The sequence below is a fragment of the Bubalus bubalis genome, chromosome 14 (assembly GCF_019923935.1).
Source record: "Bubalus bubalis isolate 160015118507 breed Murrah chromosome 14, NDDB_SH_1, whole genome shotgun sequence".
In the NCBI taxonomy this organism is placed as follows: domain Eukaryota; kingdom Metazoa; phylum Chordata; class Mammalia; order Artiodactyla; family Bovidae; genus Bubalus; species Bubalus bubalis.
This window is the reverse complement of record NC_059170.1, coordinates 57,114,243-57,134,600: the sequence shown is the minus strand read 5'-3', so window position 1 is coordinate 57,134,600 and position 20,358 is coordinate 57,114,243. Positions and strand designations below refer to the sequence as shown.

Here is a 20,358-nt window from a genome sequence, read left to right as displayed (position 1 = left end):
GTGGAAAGAAGGAGGAACTAGATTGGGAAAAGAACAAAATTCAGCAGCAAAATGAGCCATTGCTCTGAGCTCCAGGGCGCTACAGTTGGGTCAAAGGCGGGAACACTGAAGGCACATGAGGGACCCTCTGGTGCCCTGCTCTGTGGTGGCCAAAGGAGGGACCATGGACAGGCTGGTCCCAGTCACTCAGAGCTCTCAGACCACCATGGAGCTGAAGAGAGATACCAGCCTTCACCTGTTCTCTTTGTAGACAAAGGAAAGGTTTTAGATTTTGAAGGGTCCCCCTCTTGTTTTGTAAGTTAGCGTCATGCTGGCGTCTGAGAAACAGTACCAAAAAACCTGAGCCCTCACAAGGGGTCGTCTGAGCCTGTCATGGGTGCCACCGTCTTCACCTGATTTGTTTCCTTTAGGGCCAACTCTGTGACCTGGAATCCACATAAGATGATGGGCGTTCCTTTGCAGTGTTCTGCTCTCCTGGTTAGAGAAGAGGTATGTCTTTCCTCACTCATGGCCACATCTGCAGTTGGGGTTGGATAGAGTAATGTGTGTAGTGACAAAATTAAGATCGTTTTACAGAATGGAACAGTGAGCCACATCCACAGTAGGGGAAATTGTGAATGAGGATAGCTGTAAGGCCCTGCTCTTATGTCCAAATATAAGACAGTTATATCCTGACTAGACGAGACAGTCATGTTCCATGTGTGGCTGAATTATTGTGCTTGTGAAAAAGGCATAGGACATTAGGTTGTACTCTGCTGCAGGGTCAACAGTGGGTCAAGAGAGAAATACCATTCAAAAATTAGTCATGGGATTGAAAGAAGTGGAGTTTCAGGGTGAGGGAGGTGGCAGTCCCCCACTGGCCTCTGGTTAAACCACACTTGGAGTGGTTTGCTCAGGTTAGCATCTAATCATATAGGAGACCCCATCAAGCAAGACCTCCAATAGTGAGGAACATTAATTAACATGAACAGAGGTAGTTGAAAGAACTAAAGATGTTTAATCTAATCTAAAAAGGGTTTAACTTAAAGGGCTGAGAGGAAAGCAGCCTTCACAACATAAATGACTCAGGTTGGAGAGATTTGCTTTTTATTTAAGGCTTCAGGGAGCTGGGTTAGTCACATTGGATGGTACGGCTTTGATGACAGAATCACAATAAACATGATTTTAAGTCTGACTTGGGGCCAATAAAAGGAATGCTTTTCTAAAAATTAAGCTGCCCAACAGGTAATGAATGACTTATATAGGAATAAATTCATCATCAGGGGAGCTGACTGAGTGGAGATTGGACAAGCGCTTGTTAGAAAGAGGATGGAAAGATAGAAGGGGCAGGAATAGGGACTGATCTGGAGGTCCAGGGTTAGGACTCCACGCTTCCACTGCAAGGCGCAAGGTTTCAATTTCTTGGAACTAAGGTTCCAAGAAATTGCCTTGTGGCATGACCAAAAAAGAAGGGGGAAGCAATAGATGAACAGCTCTAGGATCCCTTTGAAATCCAAGAGTTCATAACATTTCTTTTATAGGGGTCCAAGGAATAATACCATGCTATCAGATGATATTCTCTGATTTGTTTAAAAAAAAAAAAAAAAAGAGTTCTTGGTTTAAAAAAAAAACTTGGAATATATTATCTTAAAGAGTTGAAAACAAGTTTCATAATTTCAGGGAGTATCTGAACCTTTTATTGCTGATATATTTTATAAATATCTAAAAAAATGATATTTATGACGGTTTCTGAAGTTTATTTGATCAGGGGAATTTTTTGACAGCAACTCTTTTACAGCCAGAAGCTATTCATGTATTTTAAATAGTTTGGAATATAATGGCTCAGAATCAGGATATGATCTCACCTTTTTATCTGACTTCTACTTGTCCTTTTGTACAAGGAGACTGGTGCCGTCTTACCTTTTAGAGGTCATGTGCTCTGAGTTGCTTTTCCTATCCCAGTAGAAGCTGGTCTGGTCTATCCATCATTCCACACTCCCTGGGTGGTCTCCCTTAGGGCTGAAGGCACCTAGCCATGAGCTTGCATGGCTGGGGGAAAAATGGTGCCAAGTTTCTGTGACCGTGAAACAAAATAGATTCACCTATTGCAATTTTTAGTCTTATTGGTTTTCGAGTCCAATTCAATGTCATTCTACTGCTCTAATATAATTACATTGTATTGAATTTCTCCCACTCTCAAACAAATAACTTAATGAATTCCACCGAATATGATGTCCAGACTACAAGACTGAGCCCAAATCTGTTATTACCATCTGGGGACCTAGTCTGGTCTTTCAGAATCTAGACCAAATTTTAGCTGCATTTTCGTTTTAGTTTGGAGAACTTTCAGAAGGGGCTCTCACTTCTAACTTCAACCAAGTGATCACAGTTTAGTCTTTTCTTCTCTTGTCATGAGTCACAAAGGGAAAAGTCAATGTCAAAGCTTCTGTAAAATTACAATTACACTGTAGATAACCAAAGCGTCAAAGACTTCCTGTGGTTCGTGACAAATTGCAATGTAGTAAGGAGGCTGACGATGCTGTTTTAGTCAGAGAGCATGATTCATTCACTGGTCTTTGAAATAGTTCAATCACTTTGCCACCCATTTTCCATAGTTAGCTTGTGGTGCCAGGGTAAATTAATGGTCATTGACAACGAAACTTTCCACTGTAACTACCATAAGCAAGTGAGCATGAAAACACAGTCCCCAAACTCTAATCCCTCTTGAGAGAGGAGCATGCCATCTGAAAGATTCACTATTTTGAAGATCTCAGAGTACCAATGTCTTTATTTTTTAGATTTTAGCATCTTAAAGTAATAGCAGTGAATTGTACTGGGTTTCCCAGGTGACTCAGTGATAAAAAAATCCTCCTGCCAGCAGGTGATGGGAGTTCCGCCCCTGGGTCAGGAAGATCCCCTGAAAGAGGAAATGGGAACACATTCCAGTATTCTTGCCTGGGAAATCCCATGGACAGAGGAGCCTGACAGGCTACAGTCCATGGGGTTTCAAAGAGTTGGATACGACTTAACAACTAAACCACCACCACCACAATGAATTGTCCTAAAAACTGTGATTTCCATAAAGAACTCAAACCCTTACAGCTAAATGGTAAAGTACTTGAACTCAATATGAGTGAAACAGTAGGAGAATCACACTAATGATATTTTATAAAACCAAAGAGTTTTCAAAATAGTTTGATTCCTCCCAGTGAACATTATACTCTGATTGTGATTAAAAAAAAAAAAAAAAAATGCCTTCTCACTGAAATTCACCTGAGCTGGATTTACATCCCAACTGTTCCATTTCTAGGTAAAAGCTACAGAGCGGCTTACATAAAGTTTTTGACGTTCAATCTCATCTGTGAAATGGGAATTATTAATAACCAGCCACAATAAAGGGTATTGTGAAGCTTAAGCAGAAATAATCAACAAATTGAAAAAAAAAAAGATAAATGCCTTCTCTTAAAAAGGAGAGTAAAAGTATAAATATGCCCTGATGTTAACCTCTGGTAATAGCTGACCCTAAGCCACTTTTTCCCATAGAACTGACCTATCACAACAGTCTATCCCGCTTAGATACTTGTCTCACTTTTTTTCTCATTTAATTCTTACTGTTTTCTTTCTCCAGGATATTCAGCTCCTCTTTCTTATGTATTTTTCTTAATAATTTCCATCACAATGTAAACCCAATAGAACACATAAAATCAGTAGAGAGTTTCCTAAGGGCTTCCCTGGTGACTCAGATGGTAAAAAATCTGCCTGCAGTGCAGGAGACCTGGGTCAGGAAGATCCCTTGGAGGAGGAAATGGCAACCCACTCCAGTATTATTGCCTGGAGAATCCCAATGGACAGAGGAGCCTGGCTGGCTACAGACCGTGGGGTCACAATGAGTCAGACATGACTCAGCGACTAAGCACAGGGTTTCCTAGCTTTTCTCTTCTCTTCCAGGGATTGATGCAGAGCTGCAACCAGATGCATGCCTCCTACCTCTTCCAACAAGATAAGCACTATGACCTGTCCTACGACACTGGAGACAAGGCCTTGCAGTGCGGACGCCACGTTGATGTTTTTAAGCTCTGGCTGATGTGGAGGGCAAAGGTGAGCACCCCGGAACTGGCTGAATGGCAGCTAAAAACAGACGCTCTATCTGGTGACCCTTGTGAGGACATGGCAAACATTGACTTCCAAAATGAAAATTATTTCCTCAAGACTAAGTTTCCTGAATCCTAGATCTAGTCTGCCTTCTATGTGGGCAGAAATATAAGAAATCTGTTGTGTGTTTGTTTGTTTTTTGTTTAAGCCAAATTGCTTCTAATGCTCATTTATCTAAAAAACCAATCCATGTTGCTTTATACCGCAGACTCCCTGGATTCCTAGGAAGTGTTTCACTGCTGTTCTTGTCCCAGCTCTTGGTTTTTACCCAGTGATTGATCATTTGGGTAGGTTAAATGTAGACTTTTTGTTTGGAGAACAAAAAAGAAAAGGAAAAAATCGGCATGATGGCTTGTTTTTATCATTTCACAGAGTAACCTCTAGTTATAAAGCTTTTTTCCAAAACCCTGGAACTTCCTAGTGACCTCCTTTAGTTTGGTTTCTCTATTTACCTCAGAATTTATCTGTGGATGATCACCCCACTCTCAGACATGGGACTCTGTAACTAATGTTGTGCACTACTGGCTGGACCTAATTATAGCTTCCAAGAGCACACGTGTGTGGTTAAATGTAAGCAGGCTGGGAAGGTCAAAGATTTTATTTTTCACTTTGACCAGATTTCTAACTTAAATGTCACAGCTTGGTGACTTTCCACCTGGTTTCATTTATCTCCCACAGGAGGCAATGGCTAGAGCCAGTGAGGACATGCTGGAAAAACCCAACTGCTAGAAAAGTCCAACTGTTAAAAGAGTATGTCAGGGAAACATGACAAAGAGATGAGAGGGAAGCTGGTGAGACCTAGGTTTGGTGTGTTTGGGAAATTGTCCACAAATTTGACTCTCAGCTTTCTTTCTTTCCTTTAACATTTAGTTATTTTATATATTTATTTAGACTGTGCTGGGTCTTTGTCTCTGTGCGTGGGCCTTCTCTAGTTGCAGTGAGCAGGGCCTGTTCTCTAGTCGCAGTGCACAGCCTTCTCGTTGTGATGGCTTCTCTTACTGCAGAGCATGGGCTCTAGGGCTCATGGACTTCAGTAGTCGCGCTGCACACAGGCTCAGTTGCCCTGAGGCATGTGGGATCTTCCCCGACCATGGATAGAACCCGTGTCCTGTGGATTGGCAGGTGGATTCTTAACCACTGGACCCCCAGGGACATCTGGCTCTCAGATTTCTAAGTATCCTACACAAAGAGGCGACAGGGTCAGCCCCACAGAAACAAGCAAATGACTTGGTCAGCTGGATGGGACCACAGAATGGCTCCTTCATCAGGTCTATAGAAAGAGCTATGGACCAGGTCCACAGTACCCAGTCCATATGCTGGTGTTTAAGCAAACTGAATTTACTTAAACAGTTCAAACAGGTGGATGGCTAATAAGAAAAAGAGGGGACTTAGGAGTGAAACAGTCAACATCTATTGGGTTGGCCAAAAAGTTCGTTCAGGCTTTTCTATAACATCTGATGGAAAAATTCAAACTAACTTTTCGACCAACTTAATATTGTATGGAATCTTCTTTAAACCCATCCTGGAAAAAGGCAGTTTAACTAGAAAGATGGTATTACTTAATGCACAAAAATTCTTAGCTGGCTTCCAGGGGTGGCTGGACTACATGGTCTTCCAGCAAACCTCCATCATGTTATTTGGCTTGATTGAGTTTTCTTTAAGTATCACTAAGTACAAGACAGCCACCTGGAGTGAGGCCCAGGGTGACTTATTGTCCCATACAGGTGTGTGATGAGTGGGCTCAAATCCCTTGAGCTGGGCAGGGGACTTCTTCCTCTTTTGAAAGTTGAGGTGCCTGACAAGGACAGGTATCTGGTCCCCACTGCCCAAGTTGAGACTCACTCTGTTGGCAATGACACCTTCATTTGGCAATAATGAATCCATCAAGAATGTAGACTTACATTGTACACTGGTGTACTCTCAGGCTGTTTTCAAATGAGCGGGCATTTCATTTCCTTGATTGGTGGGAATGATAAAATGACTGAGGTAAGCATCAGCTAGGAAGTTGAGGAAAGCTTGGTCTCTAAATATTGTTCAGTGTCCCTCTTTTTGTCTCTTGTTCCCCTGGTGTTTTTATTAAGATGATGATCATTAGCTATATTTACACAAAAATGTATCTGACATGGTTCATTGGATCCTGCTGCTTCTTTTCCATCGGAAGCCTCCCTGCCAGCTTGGTGCAGCCGGCTGGTTCTCAGAGAAATCACGCAGAAGACATCAGGTATGAACTCAACAGCAGGACCAGTGAAGCTTGAAATAAAGGCAGAGGATCCAGTTTCTAAAGGGCTGAGATACCGGCACCAGAGGAGGGGATAAAAAGAGAGACAGAGAGACAAGTCACAGTGGCTTCGTAACTTATGAACACATATGTTTTGCGTTGAAAATTAGTTTATTATCATCATCCAGAATTTAAAATAGTTTAATTAGTTCTTGTACATCATATTTGTGTAAAGGAATAATCCATTTTCTAACATTCATATGTAAGATGTGAACAGAAATGAAGACATATGGATAACTATTTATAATTAATGAAAGTCAACATATTGTTTCTGTGTAAAATACAGAAAGAGACTATAGTAAAGAACTTTAGAAAAGAATTTGAATTACGTAGAGGACAGGGACACCTATTTTTTAATTCCTTACACAAAGCCCTAAGTATCTAGACATCTAAATGACAAAAACATCCATTTGGTTTTCAACTTAAAGTTGAATTTTTTTTTAATGAAATGATAATAGCTATTAAAGTAATAATCTCAGTCCTACAACTCAGATCAAGGGTAAGCACCCTCTAATACGCCTAACTCTGTCATAACGCCAGCCATGGCAGGAGAAGTCACTCTCTCTAAGAGGAACCATGAAGAGTTGACCATGTCATTCTGTTTTGCATTTGCAAAAACAGTCATGAAGAGGAAGAGAAGGAATGTGACGTTAATCTGCAAACCCTCTGTTATCCGATACACCTGGAGAAGACAATGTTCCAGTGAATCCACATTTTTTCCTTAGAAAGATAAACCATGGGAAAATAGTAATCTAAGTATAAATTCCTGTTCTTTCACCTGCTAATAACAAATGGAGCTAAATGCACTGAAGACAACTGTCATATTAAATCCAAGACAACTTGATTGGAGCAAATTAATGCCCCCCCCAAAAAATTGAGCATCCTGATGTGGAATGCTAGAAAGTCTCCTGGATGGTGACATGATTTGTAAGCTTTTCACTGGCAAAGACACTGTGTCTGTCCTCAATTCTGTTCTTATTGGGTAAACCTTTTATTTTGTCTATTTTATTTTATTAGAGAATCCTAGAACTTGATTATTTTTAATCTTGACAGATTACCTCGGTTAATTGTAAAGTTTAAAAATAAAATAAAAAAAAAAAAAAAAAACCTCTGTGTAGATAGAAAAAAAGAAAAAAATCTTAAAAGGAGTCCCTTTTTATAGGCCTGCAGTGATGGCTTAATATGTAACTGCTGACTTTTTACCATAAATCTTGATGCTTGTATATGATTATGCAGATTGGCAGATTTTCTTATAGTTTTCTGATTGACCTCCATAATTAAAGTGTAGATAACAGTGGGACTGGCAAATGGCTGAGGGAAAAAAGAAACCAGGAGAAACTATTAAAGGGAAATGGATGTCTGGCCCTCCTTACTGAGTGAGTGAATGTTCCCTTTCTCTCTAACATATTAATTTTTTTCATAAGTAGCTACTGAGCATCTGTTGCTGCATGAGATCAGGGGCTACAGTTTCCAGGCAGGAAAGAGAAATTCACCAATGACCATCATAAAAGACAGAACACCAATTAGGAGATCGGGATTGACATACTGTTATATATAAAATAGATAACTAATAAGAACCTACTGTATAGCACAGTGCTCAGTTCTCTGTAATGGCCTATATAAGAAAAGAATCTTAAAAATGAAAGTGGATATATGTATATGTATAACTGATGACTCTGTGGTGAAGAATCTGCCTGCCACTTCGGAAGACCTGGATTCAATCTTTCAGTCAGGAAGATCCCCTGGAGAAGGGAATGGCTACCCATTGCGGTATTCTGGCCTGGGAAATCCCAATAACAGAGGAACCTGGTGGACTACAGTTCATGGGGTCGCAAAAGAACCTGACACAACTTAGCAACTAAACAACAACACACAACTGAGTCACTTTGCTGTACATCTGAAATTAGCATTATAAATCAACTATACTCCAATCAGGGCGTCCCTGGTGGCTCAGATGGTAAAGAACCGCCTGCAATGCAGGAGACCTGGGTTCGATCCCTGGGTTGGGAAGATCCCCTGGAGGAGGGCATGGCAACCCACTCCAGTATTCTTGCCTACAGAATCCTCATGGACAGAGGAGCCTCATGGGGTTGCAAAGTTGGACATGACTGAGTGACTAAGCACAGCATATAGCACATACTCCAATAAACATGTTTTTAAAAATAGAACACAACTAGTTATAAAAGAAGCACAGACACAGATTGAAGAGTTAAAGAATGGAGAGCTCAGTCCTCATATGAGAGCCAAGAATAATTTACCAAGAACTGGCCTTTGAGATTGATTGTGAACAGGATGGATAGAATAAATAAGACCTCGACCAGCAGAGCTGGGAGAAAGGACATCCCAGGAAGATGGTCAGGCAGGGGCTGAAGGGCATATGCAGAGGTGGTCATCTGAGCTTTCAGCTGCCTTCCCAGTGATTCAGGTCTTGGAGAGGCATTGCCTGATAAGGCTTTATAGATGCCTTTATCATTCTCACAGGAAGAGCTATGTGGTCTATAATGATTCAACAAGCATTTGATATTAATAGAATGAATTTCAGAGAATCACCTAAAAACCTACAAAACTTTGAAAATAAAATATGGATAAAATATGGATCTTAATCTCATGAATACCCAATTTGAAAGGAGGAGCCCCAGACTTATACAGGCACATCAGAGTCCCCTGATAGCTCTTCAGCCTTCATCTCAAGGGGGCAGATGGATTACTCCTGAGCTTAGCCAGAGTGGACTCCTAGACTAGCAGGGCTAGAGAACTCCCATCCTGTCTTTGGTAACCCAACTCCCTTTACGGTACAATCACAGTCATTTTCAGAGCATTCATTTCACTTTGCTATGTCTCTGTGTGGGAAATAGTACAGGCACCATCATTCCCATGTGAGCAGAAAAGTTAGCCAAGGCCATACGGCTGGACAGGGTCAGAGTCATACTGGTCCTGAACAGATCCTGGATCAGGTCCCTGCAAGTTGAAATCCAATGCTAGCCTGGTCCCAAGGATCCAGTTTGGCTAACAGTAAACTCCCCTCCCTCTTACTTAACGTCCATCCCGAGTAGATGCAAACTGCCACCTTGGTCCAAACCAATGGTAAATCTTTGGCACCCACAGACTCTTGGAGTGCATGGGTGATGGCCTGGATGTCCAGGCATCAGGTGGACACTTGGAGTCACAGGAATCAGTCAGCAAGGGTGGCAGTCCCTAAACAAATGGATTTCTGAATCCATCAGCTCTCTTTAATGCAGCTTACTCTTAAAAATGTTTCAGATGCTACAAGTCATCGTTCTGCCAGATCCCCCTTTTAGATGAGATGATGAGACTGTGTGTTAACAGGAAAGTGGGCCCATCTTATCTCCATTATTACTTCCTCTGGATTCCAGGTTGGATTAATCACTGGTAGGTCTGTTCTCAGAGTTCTGGGACGAGCATTCGCTGTTTCTCTAAGCTTTCCTGTAGTACTCCACACGTACCAGTGGAGTTCGGAGTAAAGCCGTGTGAAGAGTAATTCCCTGGTGTTGGGGTCCCCAACCTCCGGGATCTGATACCTGCTGATCTGAGCTGGAGCTGATGTAATAATAATAGAAATAAAGTGACCAGTGCATGTAATGAGCCTGAATCATCCTGAAGCCTTCTCCCCACCCCTGGTCTGTGGAAAATTGTCTTCCATGAAACCACTCCCCGGTGCCAAAAATGTTGGGGACCACTGCCCTCGTGTGTCCCATTGCCAGTGAAATAGTTGTAGTCCAAGGCTGTCATGTGGTTTTTCACAAGTCCAGATCCTGGGCTTCCAACAGCTGGAAAGTAAAAGACCTCTGTGATAATGTTCACCTATTACAGACATAGGAGTCATTTATGCCCAAGTGTTAGTCTCTCAGTCGTGTCCAACTCTTTGAGACCCCATGGACTGTAGCCCACCAGGCTCCTCTGTCCAGGGAATTTTTCAGGCAAGAATACTGAAGTGGGTAACCATTCCCTTCTCCGGGGATCTTCCCGACTCTGGGATCAAACCTGGGCCTCCCTCATTGCAGGCAGATTCTTTACCACCTGAGCCACCAGGGAAGCCCCATTTATCCCCAAAGGGGAAATCTAATAAGCTTTGCAAAATGACAGGCTAATAGAGCATCTGTGTGCCTCTCAAGAGTCAGTAATTCTTTTGTCCAGCACATATTCATTGAGCACCTACCCTATTTGTTCTATAATGGGGGTACATTGGTGAACAAAAGTGGGATCTGGAAATGGCAAATTCACCTGATGGGCAGGGACTCAGCAGACATCCTAGAGGGGGATGGGCGGTCTCTGACGATGCTTTTTATCTGCAGGAAAAGAATAGCCAGGCCTCCTGTCATTAATGACTTCCATAATTACTCCTCTGAGTGGCAGTTGTAAAATTTCCCCTCGAGTAATCAAAATAATTGGCTGGGGAATAGAGGCTTTGAAAGAAAGGGATTCTGCCGTGGAGAGCTGTGACAACATGAAAGGGAACAGGGGCATCTGATGTGGACAGCATGAAAGGAGGAATAATTGTCAGAAAAGCCTCTAGACACATGGTCTCATGTAAGCAAAGTGCTGGCTCAGAGCAGAGACCAAAGGGCCCGAAAGACCACCAGTGTCCAGAGAGATGCATCCCCCCATCTCACCTGAGAGCTCGCTCACCTTCCTCAGCTTGATTGCTAAGCTCTATTCTTCTCTCATATAGGGGACCATCGGGTTTGAAGCACATATTGATAAGTGTTTGGAGCTGGCGGAGTATTTATACAATATCATCAAAAACAGAGAAGGTTATGAAATGGTGTTTGATGGAAAGGTATATATTCTGATTTCTACAGTGGCTCCCCACCCCCCCAAGTTTAGTCCATTCTAACTCTTTGTAGTTTTTAAAAATATTTTATTTATGTATTTATTTGGCTGCACCAGGTCTTAGTTGCAGCATGTGGGATCTAGTCCCCTAACCAGGGATTGAACCTGGGACCCCTGCATTGGGAGCGCAAAGTCTTAGAAACTGGACCACCAGGGAAGTCCCCATTCCAGTTCTTCTCAGTGATATTTTTTGAAGTTAAGAATGTACTGTCCAAGTAAGTGAGACCATCACAAAGGAGAAGCAATGGGGAGGGGGTAACCATGTAGAATGGAAGTATAAATCCAACTCTCTCTCTCACACACACAAATACTGTATAATGGTGTGAAAGTCAGGCAGTTCAAAGGTGATTAGAGGTTTAAAAGTAGGATTGTATCTAGAAGCTGCAGAACAGATTTGAAATTTGGAATTTTCAAATTTTCAAATCCCTGACATTTTCAAACTTGCCTGTTTGAGCTGAGCATGAATTTTACTCTCCACTTCATAGCCTCAGCACACCAATGTCTGCTTCTGGTACGTACCTCCGAGCTTGCGTGTCCTGGACAACAATGAAGAGAGACTGAGCCGCCTCTCCAAGGTAAGGACTCTCGCTCCTCTGATCTGGACCTCAACGTGTATAATGGGCCTTTCGTGTCCATATCATCCTTACAGATGTGCACGTCTTTAGGGAACATCTATCTTCAGCCATGGTCACAGGTCCCCTGCCCTCTGTGGCCTCCTGCAGAGCCAGGAAACACAGAACTGGTCTGTCCAGACTTTTAACAACTCACCTGCTTCTGTGTTCTGAGAGCATGTTTATGAGGGCTGAAAATAAGCACTAGGTCATACCTTTTCTGGCTTCACAACTCAGCAGGAATCTGGTGAAATTGCTGATCTGCCAAGAGAAACTGGTGCTCAATTACAAATGTGGAAGAGACACCAGGCCCCAGAAATGGGTAGAAAACAAAACTGCTGCTGATTCTCTTGAGGAGCCATGTTGATTGTTCACATTGAGTATTTTGAGGATTAAAACCTCATTGCAAACCAGTGGTCATGTAAGTGTTGATATTCAAAAGTCACATGTTCATAACTCCATTCCCTTTGAGTCTATCCTTCATGTAAGACAAATACAACTGTGATAGAGGGCATGGTTCCCATATTGAACTGAGTTGCTGACTATAAAGATCTGGCATAAGCCCAAAGTTTCCCTGAGATCTACATCCCTGGTTACGTATTTGTAGCCATGAACCAAAAAGATCAATATTATATTTACAAACTCCAGTGGTAAAATATGTGGACAGGTCCTGGATATAGTTGGACATAATTTAAAATGTATGCCTCATCCTGGGAGCTGTTTCTCTTATGCCACTCTTTACGGTCAATAAGGACTCAGGGAGCCCTCCATGTGCAAACAGTGCTGTGCTGATAAAAGAATTGAGAGACCTCATCCTTGCCTTCCAGGAGCTTACAGTTGGGTACAAAGATGAGGTATATTTTCACATAAGAGAAGGGATGATAGGAATTAGAATATAGACAGACTCTATGGCTAAGGATCATGTACTTACAACTTAGAAAAAATATGCTAGTGGACTACAGAAGTCAGGAAAGGCTTCCTCATGGGTGTAGGACTGTTGTGGAGCCTTGGAGTCTTTGTAGGATGCAAACTGGAAGAGAAGGGATTCTAAGCAAAGAGAACAAATGTGACATGGTGAGACTGAGGACAATGTGAAGGGATAAAAGTATGTGCAGTACATCCAAGGGATATGGAATAAGGAGGTCTTGTCAGAGTTGTGGATTCACCTGGGTGAGCCCTGGGAGCTGAGTCCTCAAAACTGGTGACAAAAATACATTTGTGCTGAACTAAAGCATTTAGATCCCCTGGAGAAGGAAAGGGCAACCCACTCCAGTGTTCCTGCCTAGAAAATTCCAGGGATGGAGGAGCCTGGTGGGCTATAGCCCATGGGGTTGCAAAGAGTCGGACATGACTGAGCAACTTCACTCACTCACAAGGCATTTTAACTTAATTTCATACACAATAGAGGACCAAGGGCTGTAATTATCCATCAGGCATAAATGTGGTGAAATCTTGTCTGTGACCCAACTCCATAATGTTAAATCCTTGTGGGTGCAGCTTTTTGCCTCAGCTGATTCTTCATCACTATTAGGAAATATGTTTCAAGTCATCTTATGAACTGAGTAATCTAAAATGAAATTATACAAATGAACTTATGTACAAAACAGATACAGACTCACAGACTTAGAGAAGGAACCTGTGGTTGCCAGGGGGAAAGTTGGGGGATAGGATAGTTAGGGAGTTTGGGATGGACAGGTACACGCTGCTGTATTTAAAATGGATAATCAACAACTGCATAGCACAGAGAACTCCACTCAATGTTATGTGGCAGCCTGAATGGAAGGGAAGTTTTGGGGAGAATGGATATATGTATCTGTATGGCTGAGTCCCTTTGCTGTCCATCTCAAACTATCAAAACATTGTTAATCGGCTATACTCTAATATAAAACAAAAAGTGTTTTTTGAAACTAGGAAGCTTTAGGATCTCAAGAATTAAAATTGCTTTAAGATCTCAAAAATCTGCTTATTTTCACACATCACTTGGTAGTGAGGCTTACATCTTGGTACCCCGTCTCTGAATTTTGTCTTACTTCCAATGTTTTTATATTTACTGAAGGATTAAAAAGTCCCCCAAATGTTGTATTGCTAAACTCTTTATGCTTAGAACCACCATCAGATTCTTTCTGTTGTCACACAATACTAAGTAGAAAGTCAAAGATAAGATGTCAAGCTCCTGATAGCCCGCTACTGATTATTCCTTTCAGCACCTTTGAGATCTTGGATGTATTAAACTGTTCTAGCCCTCTGTTCCAGAGAAGGCAATGGCACCCCACTCCAGTACTCTTGCCTGGAAAATCCATGGGCGGAGAAGCCTGGTAGGTTGCAGTCCATGGGGTTGCAAAGAGTCGGACACGACTGAGCGACTTCACTTTCACTTTTTACTTTCATGCATTGGAGAAGGAAATGGCAACCCACTCCAGTGTTCTTGCCTGGAGAATCCCAGGGACAGAGGAGCCTAATGGGCTGCCGTCTATGGGGTCGCACAGAGTCGGACACGACTGAAGCGACTTAGCATCAGCAGCAGCAGCAGCCCTCTGTTCTCATAAAAAGTGTGAGCAGTTCCTTTAAGGGAAAACAGATATGGTTCTGATTGTTCAGTTTAAGACTCAAAATGCTACTTGGCGCTGGGTTCTTTGATAATAGGAAGAATCCCTGGGAGAAGCAGCCATCACAGCGGTCTCATCTTTCCCGCAGGTGGCTCCCGTGATTAAAGCCAGGATGATGGAGTCTGGGACCACAATGGTGAGCTACCAGCCCTTGGGCGACAAGGTCAACTTCTTCCGCATGGTCATCTCAAACCCCGCAGCAACTCACCAAGACATTGACTTCCTGATTGAAGAAATAGAACGCCTGGGACAGGATTTATAATAACCTAGCTCACTAAGCTGTTTCAATTCTCTAGGTAGACAATTAAGTTGTCACAAACCGTGTAAATGTATTTGTAGTTTGTTCCAAAGTAAATCTATTTCTATATTGTGGTGTCAGAGTAGAGTGCAGTTTAAAAATCAAAAAACTAACAAACATTATTCCTTTTAAAAATCGTTTCTTAAGTTTAGAACACCTCTGTAATAATTAGTGACAAAAGGCTGTGTTCTAATCAATAAGGAAAAGCTTACAATTGTTATAAATATTTCCCTTACTTTTAATATAGCGTGCAAATCAAACTTTATTTTCAAGTCAGAGTAGTAGGATTGAATAGTGCCAAATTACCCCTGAATCATAGAAGGTTCTCTGGGGTACAGTGAAAAGGATAAAGTAAATATAAAATATATGTTGACAATTAAAAAAAAACTCTTGCCTTTTTCATAGTATTAGAAAAAAATTTCTAATTTACCTATAGTAACATATCAAGTGTATTTAAATACATATAATTTTACAAAAGGAAAATATATATATTAAAAAGAAATCCTATTTTGTAACATATAGATTTTTATTTTATATGGGTTATACAAACTGCAGGGGCAGATATAAAAACTAAGCCAGATTGTTTTGTTTTTTTTTTTCTCTTTCTTTGAATGGAGGCACAACTAAACACTTAGCAAAGTTATTTTGGAACATAGGCCCACAAAATTCTTTAACAGTGTGATGCCTTCTTTCTGTTCAGGCTCTTACAAAACAAACACAAAAGAATACTGTAGTTTCTTTAAAAAGTGATTGGTCCGCTTGACAGCAAGATTCTCCCTTTTCCGTATTTCACCCATTGGACCTTAGCAGACCCGCACTGTAGGCCTGACAGCTGAGCTTCATCTTAGACTAATGAGGGTAATCGTCTCTATTCTTATTTCCATTCAACCTGTTCTAAATAGAAGGTGAATGCTGGTTCTTGCGCTGTCTTCCCAGACAGTATTCTCTTATGAAGTCATTTGGATTTCCTAGAGAAAATAAAGTCTAATCAGCCAGAGCAAAGAGGAATGGGACACACTCCAGATGTGGCGAGCCCAGAAAATTACACTTGGCCTTCAGTTTCTCTGTGAGAATAGTGACGTCATCCTGGAGGCCACATCACCTGTCCAGGGAGGAGTCATTTCCCTTCCAGGCCATTGCTTATTCCAATTCCCTCCCATTCTGACTCACAGAAGTCCTTCCTGCTGAGTTCCCCATCTCTGCGATCCCAAATAATTAATTTCTACTCCATGAGAGGTTATGAGGAAATGAGCTCCTCACCCAAGATTTTTTTTTTAGATTTATGTATTTATTTGGCCATGCCAGGTCTTAGTCATGACACACATGATCTTTAGTTGCGGCATGTGGACTCTTAGTTGCGGCATGAGGGATCTAGTTCCCTGACCAGGGATCGAACCTCAGCCCTCTGCCTTAGGAGCTTGGAGTTTTAGCCATTGGACCACCAGGGAAGTCCTGTTACCCAGGATTTTGAGATAGCATCTTAAGACCCTTTGTCTATCTTCTGTGTCCCATTAAGATCAAAGTGACTGGAATATAGAGAGGACATATGCTCCATAGAATTCAAAATAATATTCTAAAATCATCCTTCTGCCCCTGCAAACCTGATGGAGAAACAGGAGCTAACAAGAGCTCTCATAGGTATTTATGGGGTACAGACTGTCAGATTCCAAGTGCTAGCGAAGAACTATATATGTCCTGCGTATATATCCACATATATGCAGACTGTGGCTGCACATTTAGGAGCATTCATCCTTTCTGTATGGACCACTCAGATCTGTGATCAGGAAGACTGTAGGTATATGAGGGAGGGAAGAGGATTCCATCCTTCATCCTGTAGCAAAGCCCTCTCACTTGATCATAGGATCCAACCACCTGCAAGCTTCATGAGCTTGCCCCTACATCTCTCCCCTAGGTCGGATCGGAATCACTGATACTTGAGGTGCATGTGGCTTTGGTCCCTCTCAGTCTAAGAAGCAAATGGATTTCCTGTGCCTATTAGACTTCCCAGGTGGCACTAGTGGTAAAGAACCTGCCTGCCAATGCGGGAGACATAAGAGACATGGGTTCGATCCCTGAGTCAGAAAGATCTCCTGGAGAAGGAAATGGCAACCCACTCCAGGATTCTTGCCTGGAGAATCCAGAGGAACCTGGCTGGCTACAGTCAGACACGACTGAAGCAACTTAGCAGGCATGCGTGCGTGACTATTGGAAGAAAACCCTACGCCCCAGAATTTTATGAAGGAGTAAGCCTCCCCTTCTAGGCTCTGTCTAATGGCCAAACATTCTAGAATTTGGCTGTTGAGAATAAGCACAGAGCTGCCCAGCTATCATGAGTCTCAGGCCCAAACGACCCATCTCAGAGGCAGAGATGCTAATTATCAAACCCACCATCCTGCCTGGAGGATGGAGCCCAATGTCCTGATGTGGACAGACCCCTCTCTACTCCAAGAGGCTTCTACGTAGGGGGTCCAGACTCCCTAGCAGAATCGACTGCTTTTTCACTTGATGGTACGACTGAACTTAAAAGGGAACATTTGTGCCTATGTTTGAAATTCCAGAAAAGAGTTTTTATCAATAGATCATTTCCCCAACACCCTGTCCTTTCCAGGTTCTTTCCCAAGTTTGCTGGGAGCCTTGCTCCATTTTATGCAGTGAAGTGCTACCAACCATAACCCAGGGAAGGAGGTAAATAAAAGCCTGATAGATCGCAGTAGTTTAAACATTCTTTAAAGTAGGTTTGCAATCTTCTCAAGTGGAAGGGAAGTAGGGAAGGAAGGAGTGAAGGAAGGAAGGGAGATTGCTTTGAACTTGACCGCAAATTCCCAGTGCCAAAGGCCTTTATGTGGGACCATTCTTTTACATGGGGTCGCAAAGAGTCAGGCACGACTGAGTGACTGAACTGATTCTTTTACAAATATTAGGAAAGTTGGGTTTTAGCTTTAATCACATTTGACATGGCCATTTTCATTTAGACAGCAATATTGTGTTTCTTATTTTTAAATACTTGAAAAAAAAAGTGTGGTATGTCTTCATCAGAGACACATAAATGGTATTGACTTCCTGGACTGTGTCAAGGACATGAGGAAAGAAAAGGAAGTTAATCCTGTGTGTAACTGTGTTGCCTTTAATATACTGCTAGTACTGTCTCGTCCCCTCAGATTGGGGTTGTGCACTTTAGATCGAATTTGCAGTGTTGCAAGTCAACATGTGTTGCTGTAGAAGCTTGTACAACATATTACTGATGTGTCTATTCCTGTGTGGTGGCCGTACTGATATTCTGAGAACCACACTTGCATCCGTGCCATACTCTCTCTGCCACACGGTGTGCCCTCCACCTCAGCCCTCACAGGGAGCGCCCTTGGCTCCGCTTGCTCCTGAGAAGTCTCCTTTGAGAATTGTGTGATTTCACACCATGCAAAGGGAATGCAACTTCAGTGTCTCTGAGAACAGGAGACCAATAAGGAGGGTCACCAGCAGCCAACCTCACAGGTACTGTCCCTGCTAGCATCATTTGGAGTAGATGCTACTGCTCAGAATATGGACCAAGAAAGCACGGGTGTAAATATAGCAGCAGAACAGGGAACCCAGGAACCTAGCAGTGGGTATCATCTTGCACGCGCCCTCCTGTTTTCAAATGCTAAGTGCACACGCTGTGTATTGATTAGTTACCTATGCTGAAATACTGTTCCCCATTGGTGTTTCTGAACGATATTGACACTTCCCCAGCATTGCTCCATTACTAAAGACAGAAAACAATAATAATAAAAAAAAGAACTACAAACATGTGACAACCTGATCCTCTTACCAAATATGAACTTGTGTATGATCAAAGTATTTTATGTGTTGTCTCTCTAAATCCAAATAAATGTGTACATGTGGACATAGCTCAGACTTTGGATGCTTGCTTCTGGCTTTGCCATGTTGAGGGGCTCATTTCTAATGACTTGGCCTGCATAAAAGGTCCTTCCGTTGTCACAGAGCTCAGAGCATCTTTGGGTCTTCTTTGGGGAAAAAAAGCTCTTACTTCTGTAGTTGCTTCTCAAGGATATTTTTTTCACTACCCTGGTTTCTCCTTCACTCAGATCTAATCTTTTTTTTTTTTAAGTATTTTATTATGGAAAATTTCATGTACATACCGAAGTGGAGGAAATAAGTATAATGACCTGCCATGAAGGTTACAAGCAGCTTCAGAAATTACTAATTCAGAGCCTGGTACAGAAAAACCTGAACAAATTTTTGGCCAGCACCAACATGACAAGGAGACTTGTTGAACACTCTTGGGTACAAGTCTTCCCCAGTGGCACAGTGTTAAAGAATCCACCTTTAGTGTAGGAGATGTGGGTTTGATCCCTCCTGGGTCAGGAAGATCCCCTGGATGAGGGCATGGTAATCCACTCTAGTATTCTTGTCTGGAGAATCCCATGGACAGAGGAGCTTGGTGGGCTACAGTCCATGGGGTCGCAAAGAGACATGACTGAAGCCACTGAGAACACACACACTTGGAAACAAAGCGCTGTGTGAACTAACATTTTATTTAACCCACACAAAAACCTGATGAAGATTATAGTTTAACAACATCCATGAAGATGTGAACAGGAGCAGAAGATTGTTCCCAGCCCGGGGGAATAATGGGAACCAGGGCAGCGATGTCAGGTGTTCCTGTTGATTTGGCTCTTGTCTATTGGTTCCCCTGTAAGCAATATTGAAATTATCCAGAAACTTCATCTCTTATGTCCTCCCTCCATATGTCTGCTCGAAGTACTATCTCTTCACTCCAGTCTAATACCTTTAAGGGGCATCTCAAGCCCATAGAGCAGCCTGGACCTGATAAGGCAAATCAGGATACACTCTACCACTGACATCCTCGTGGTATTCTAGCTTTTACCCTGCTCACACACAGGCTTGCATGAGTGCTAAGTCACTTCAGTCATGTCTGACTCTTTGCAACCCTATGGACTATAGCCCGCCAAGCTCCTCTGTCCATGGGATTCTCCAGGGAAAATTACTCGAGTGGGTTGCCATGCCCTCCTCCAGGGGATCCTCCCAACTGAGGGATCAAACCCGAGTCTCATGTCTCCTTCATTGGCAGGAGGGTTCTATACTTGGGAAGCCTCACACCAAGGCTTAGAGACCTGCAAATACTCTGAAAGATCATTCATCCAGAGTTTCACAAAACTCTGGCCTGAGGACCCAGGAAGAAGGAAGATGTCTCTAGTTTGGGGTACAATAAGAAGTTCAGGATGAAGACGGGGTTTTATACAGTTGAAGTCAATCTCTCATCTCAGGTTTGGCCCCTGGTGCATTTCATTGTTGCTTTCCTTCATCCGTGCCCTAACGTTTCTAAAATAAGATAAGAGATAAGGGATAAGATAAGAGATGATAAGATAAGATGATAAGAGAAGGAGTTAGCAACTCTGCTAACTTGCATATTTTTTCCCCTATAAATCACAAATCTCAGAACCACTAATGCCATGAAAACTTTCAGATTCTCCCTGCCCTCAAACTCCATTTCAGGGCACTTAGCTTCTAATGAATGCCACTTAAATTGACTGGGATGTTTGTAAGTCAGACTGTAAGCTTTAA

The 20,358-nt window shown here is 42.3% G+C and overlaps 1 protein-coding gene across 1 annotated transcript in view; it reads left to right on the top strand.

The window, feature by feature from the left end:
* Positions 1 to 18,659, top strand: part of GAD2 (glutamate decarboxylase 2) — a 65,893-nt gene extending 47,234 nt beyond the window's left edge. The window contains exons 12-16 of the mRNA XM_006058373.4: positions 411 to 489; positions 3,928 to 4,077; positions 11,100 to 11,207; positions 11,746 to 11,835; positions 14,566 to 18,659. Of these exons, the coding sequence (XP_006058435.1) occupies positions 411 to 489; positions 3,928 to 4,077; positions 11,100 to 11,207; positions 11,746 to 11,835; positions 14,566 to 14,739 (601 nt within the window). The 3' untranslated portion in view covers positions 14,740 to 18,659. The remainder of the gene's footprint in view (positions 1 to 410; positions 490 to 3,927; positions 4,078 to 11,099; positions 11,208 to 11,745; positions 11,836 to 14,565) is intronic.
* The last annotated feature ends 1,699 nt before the right edge of the window (positions 18,660 to 20,358 follow it).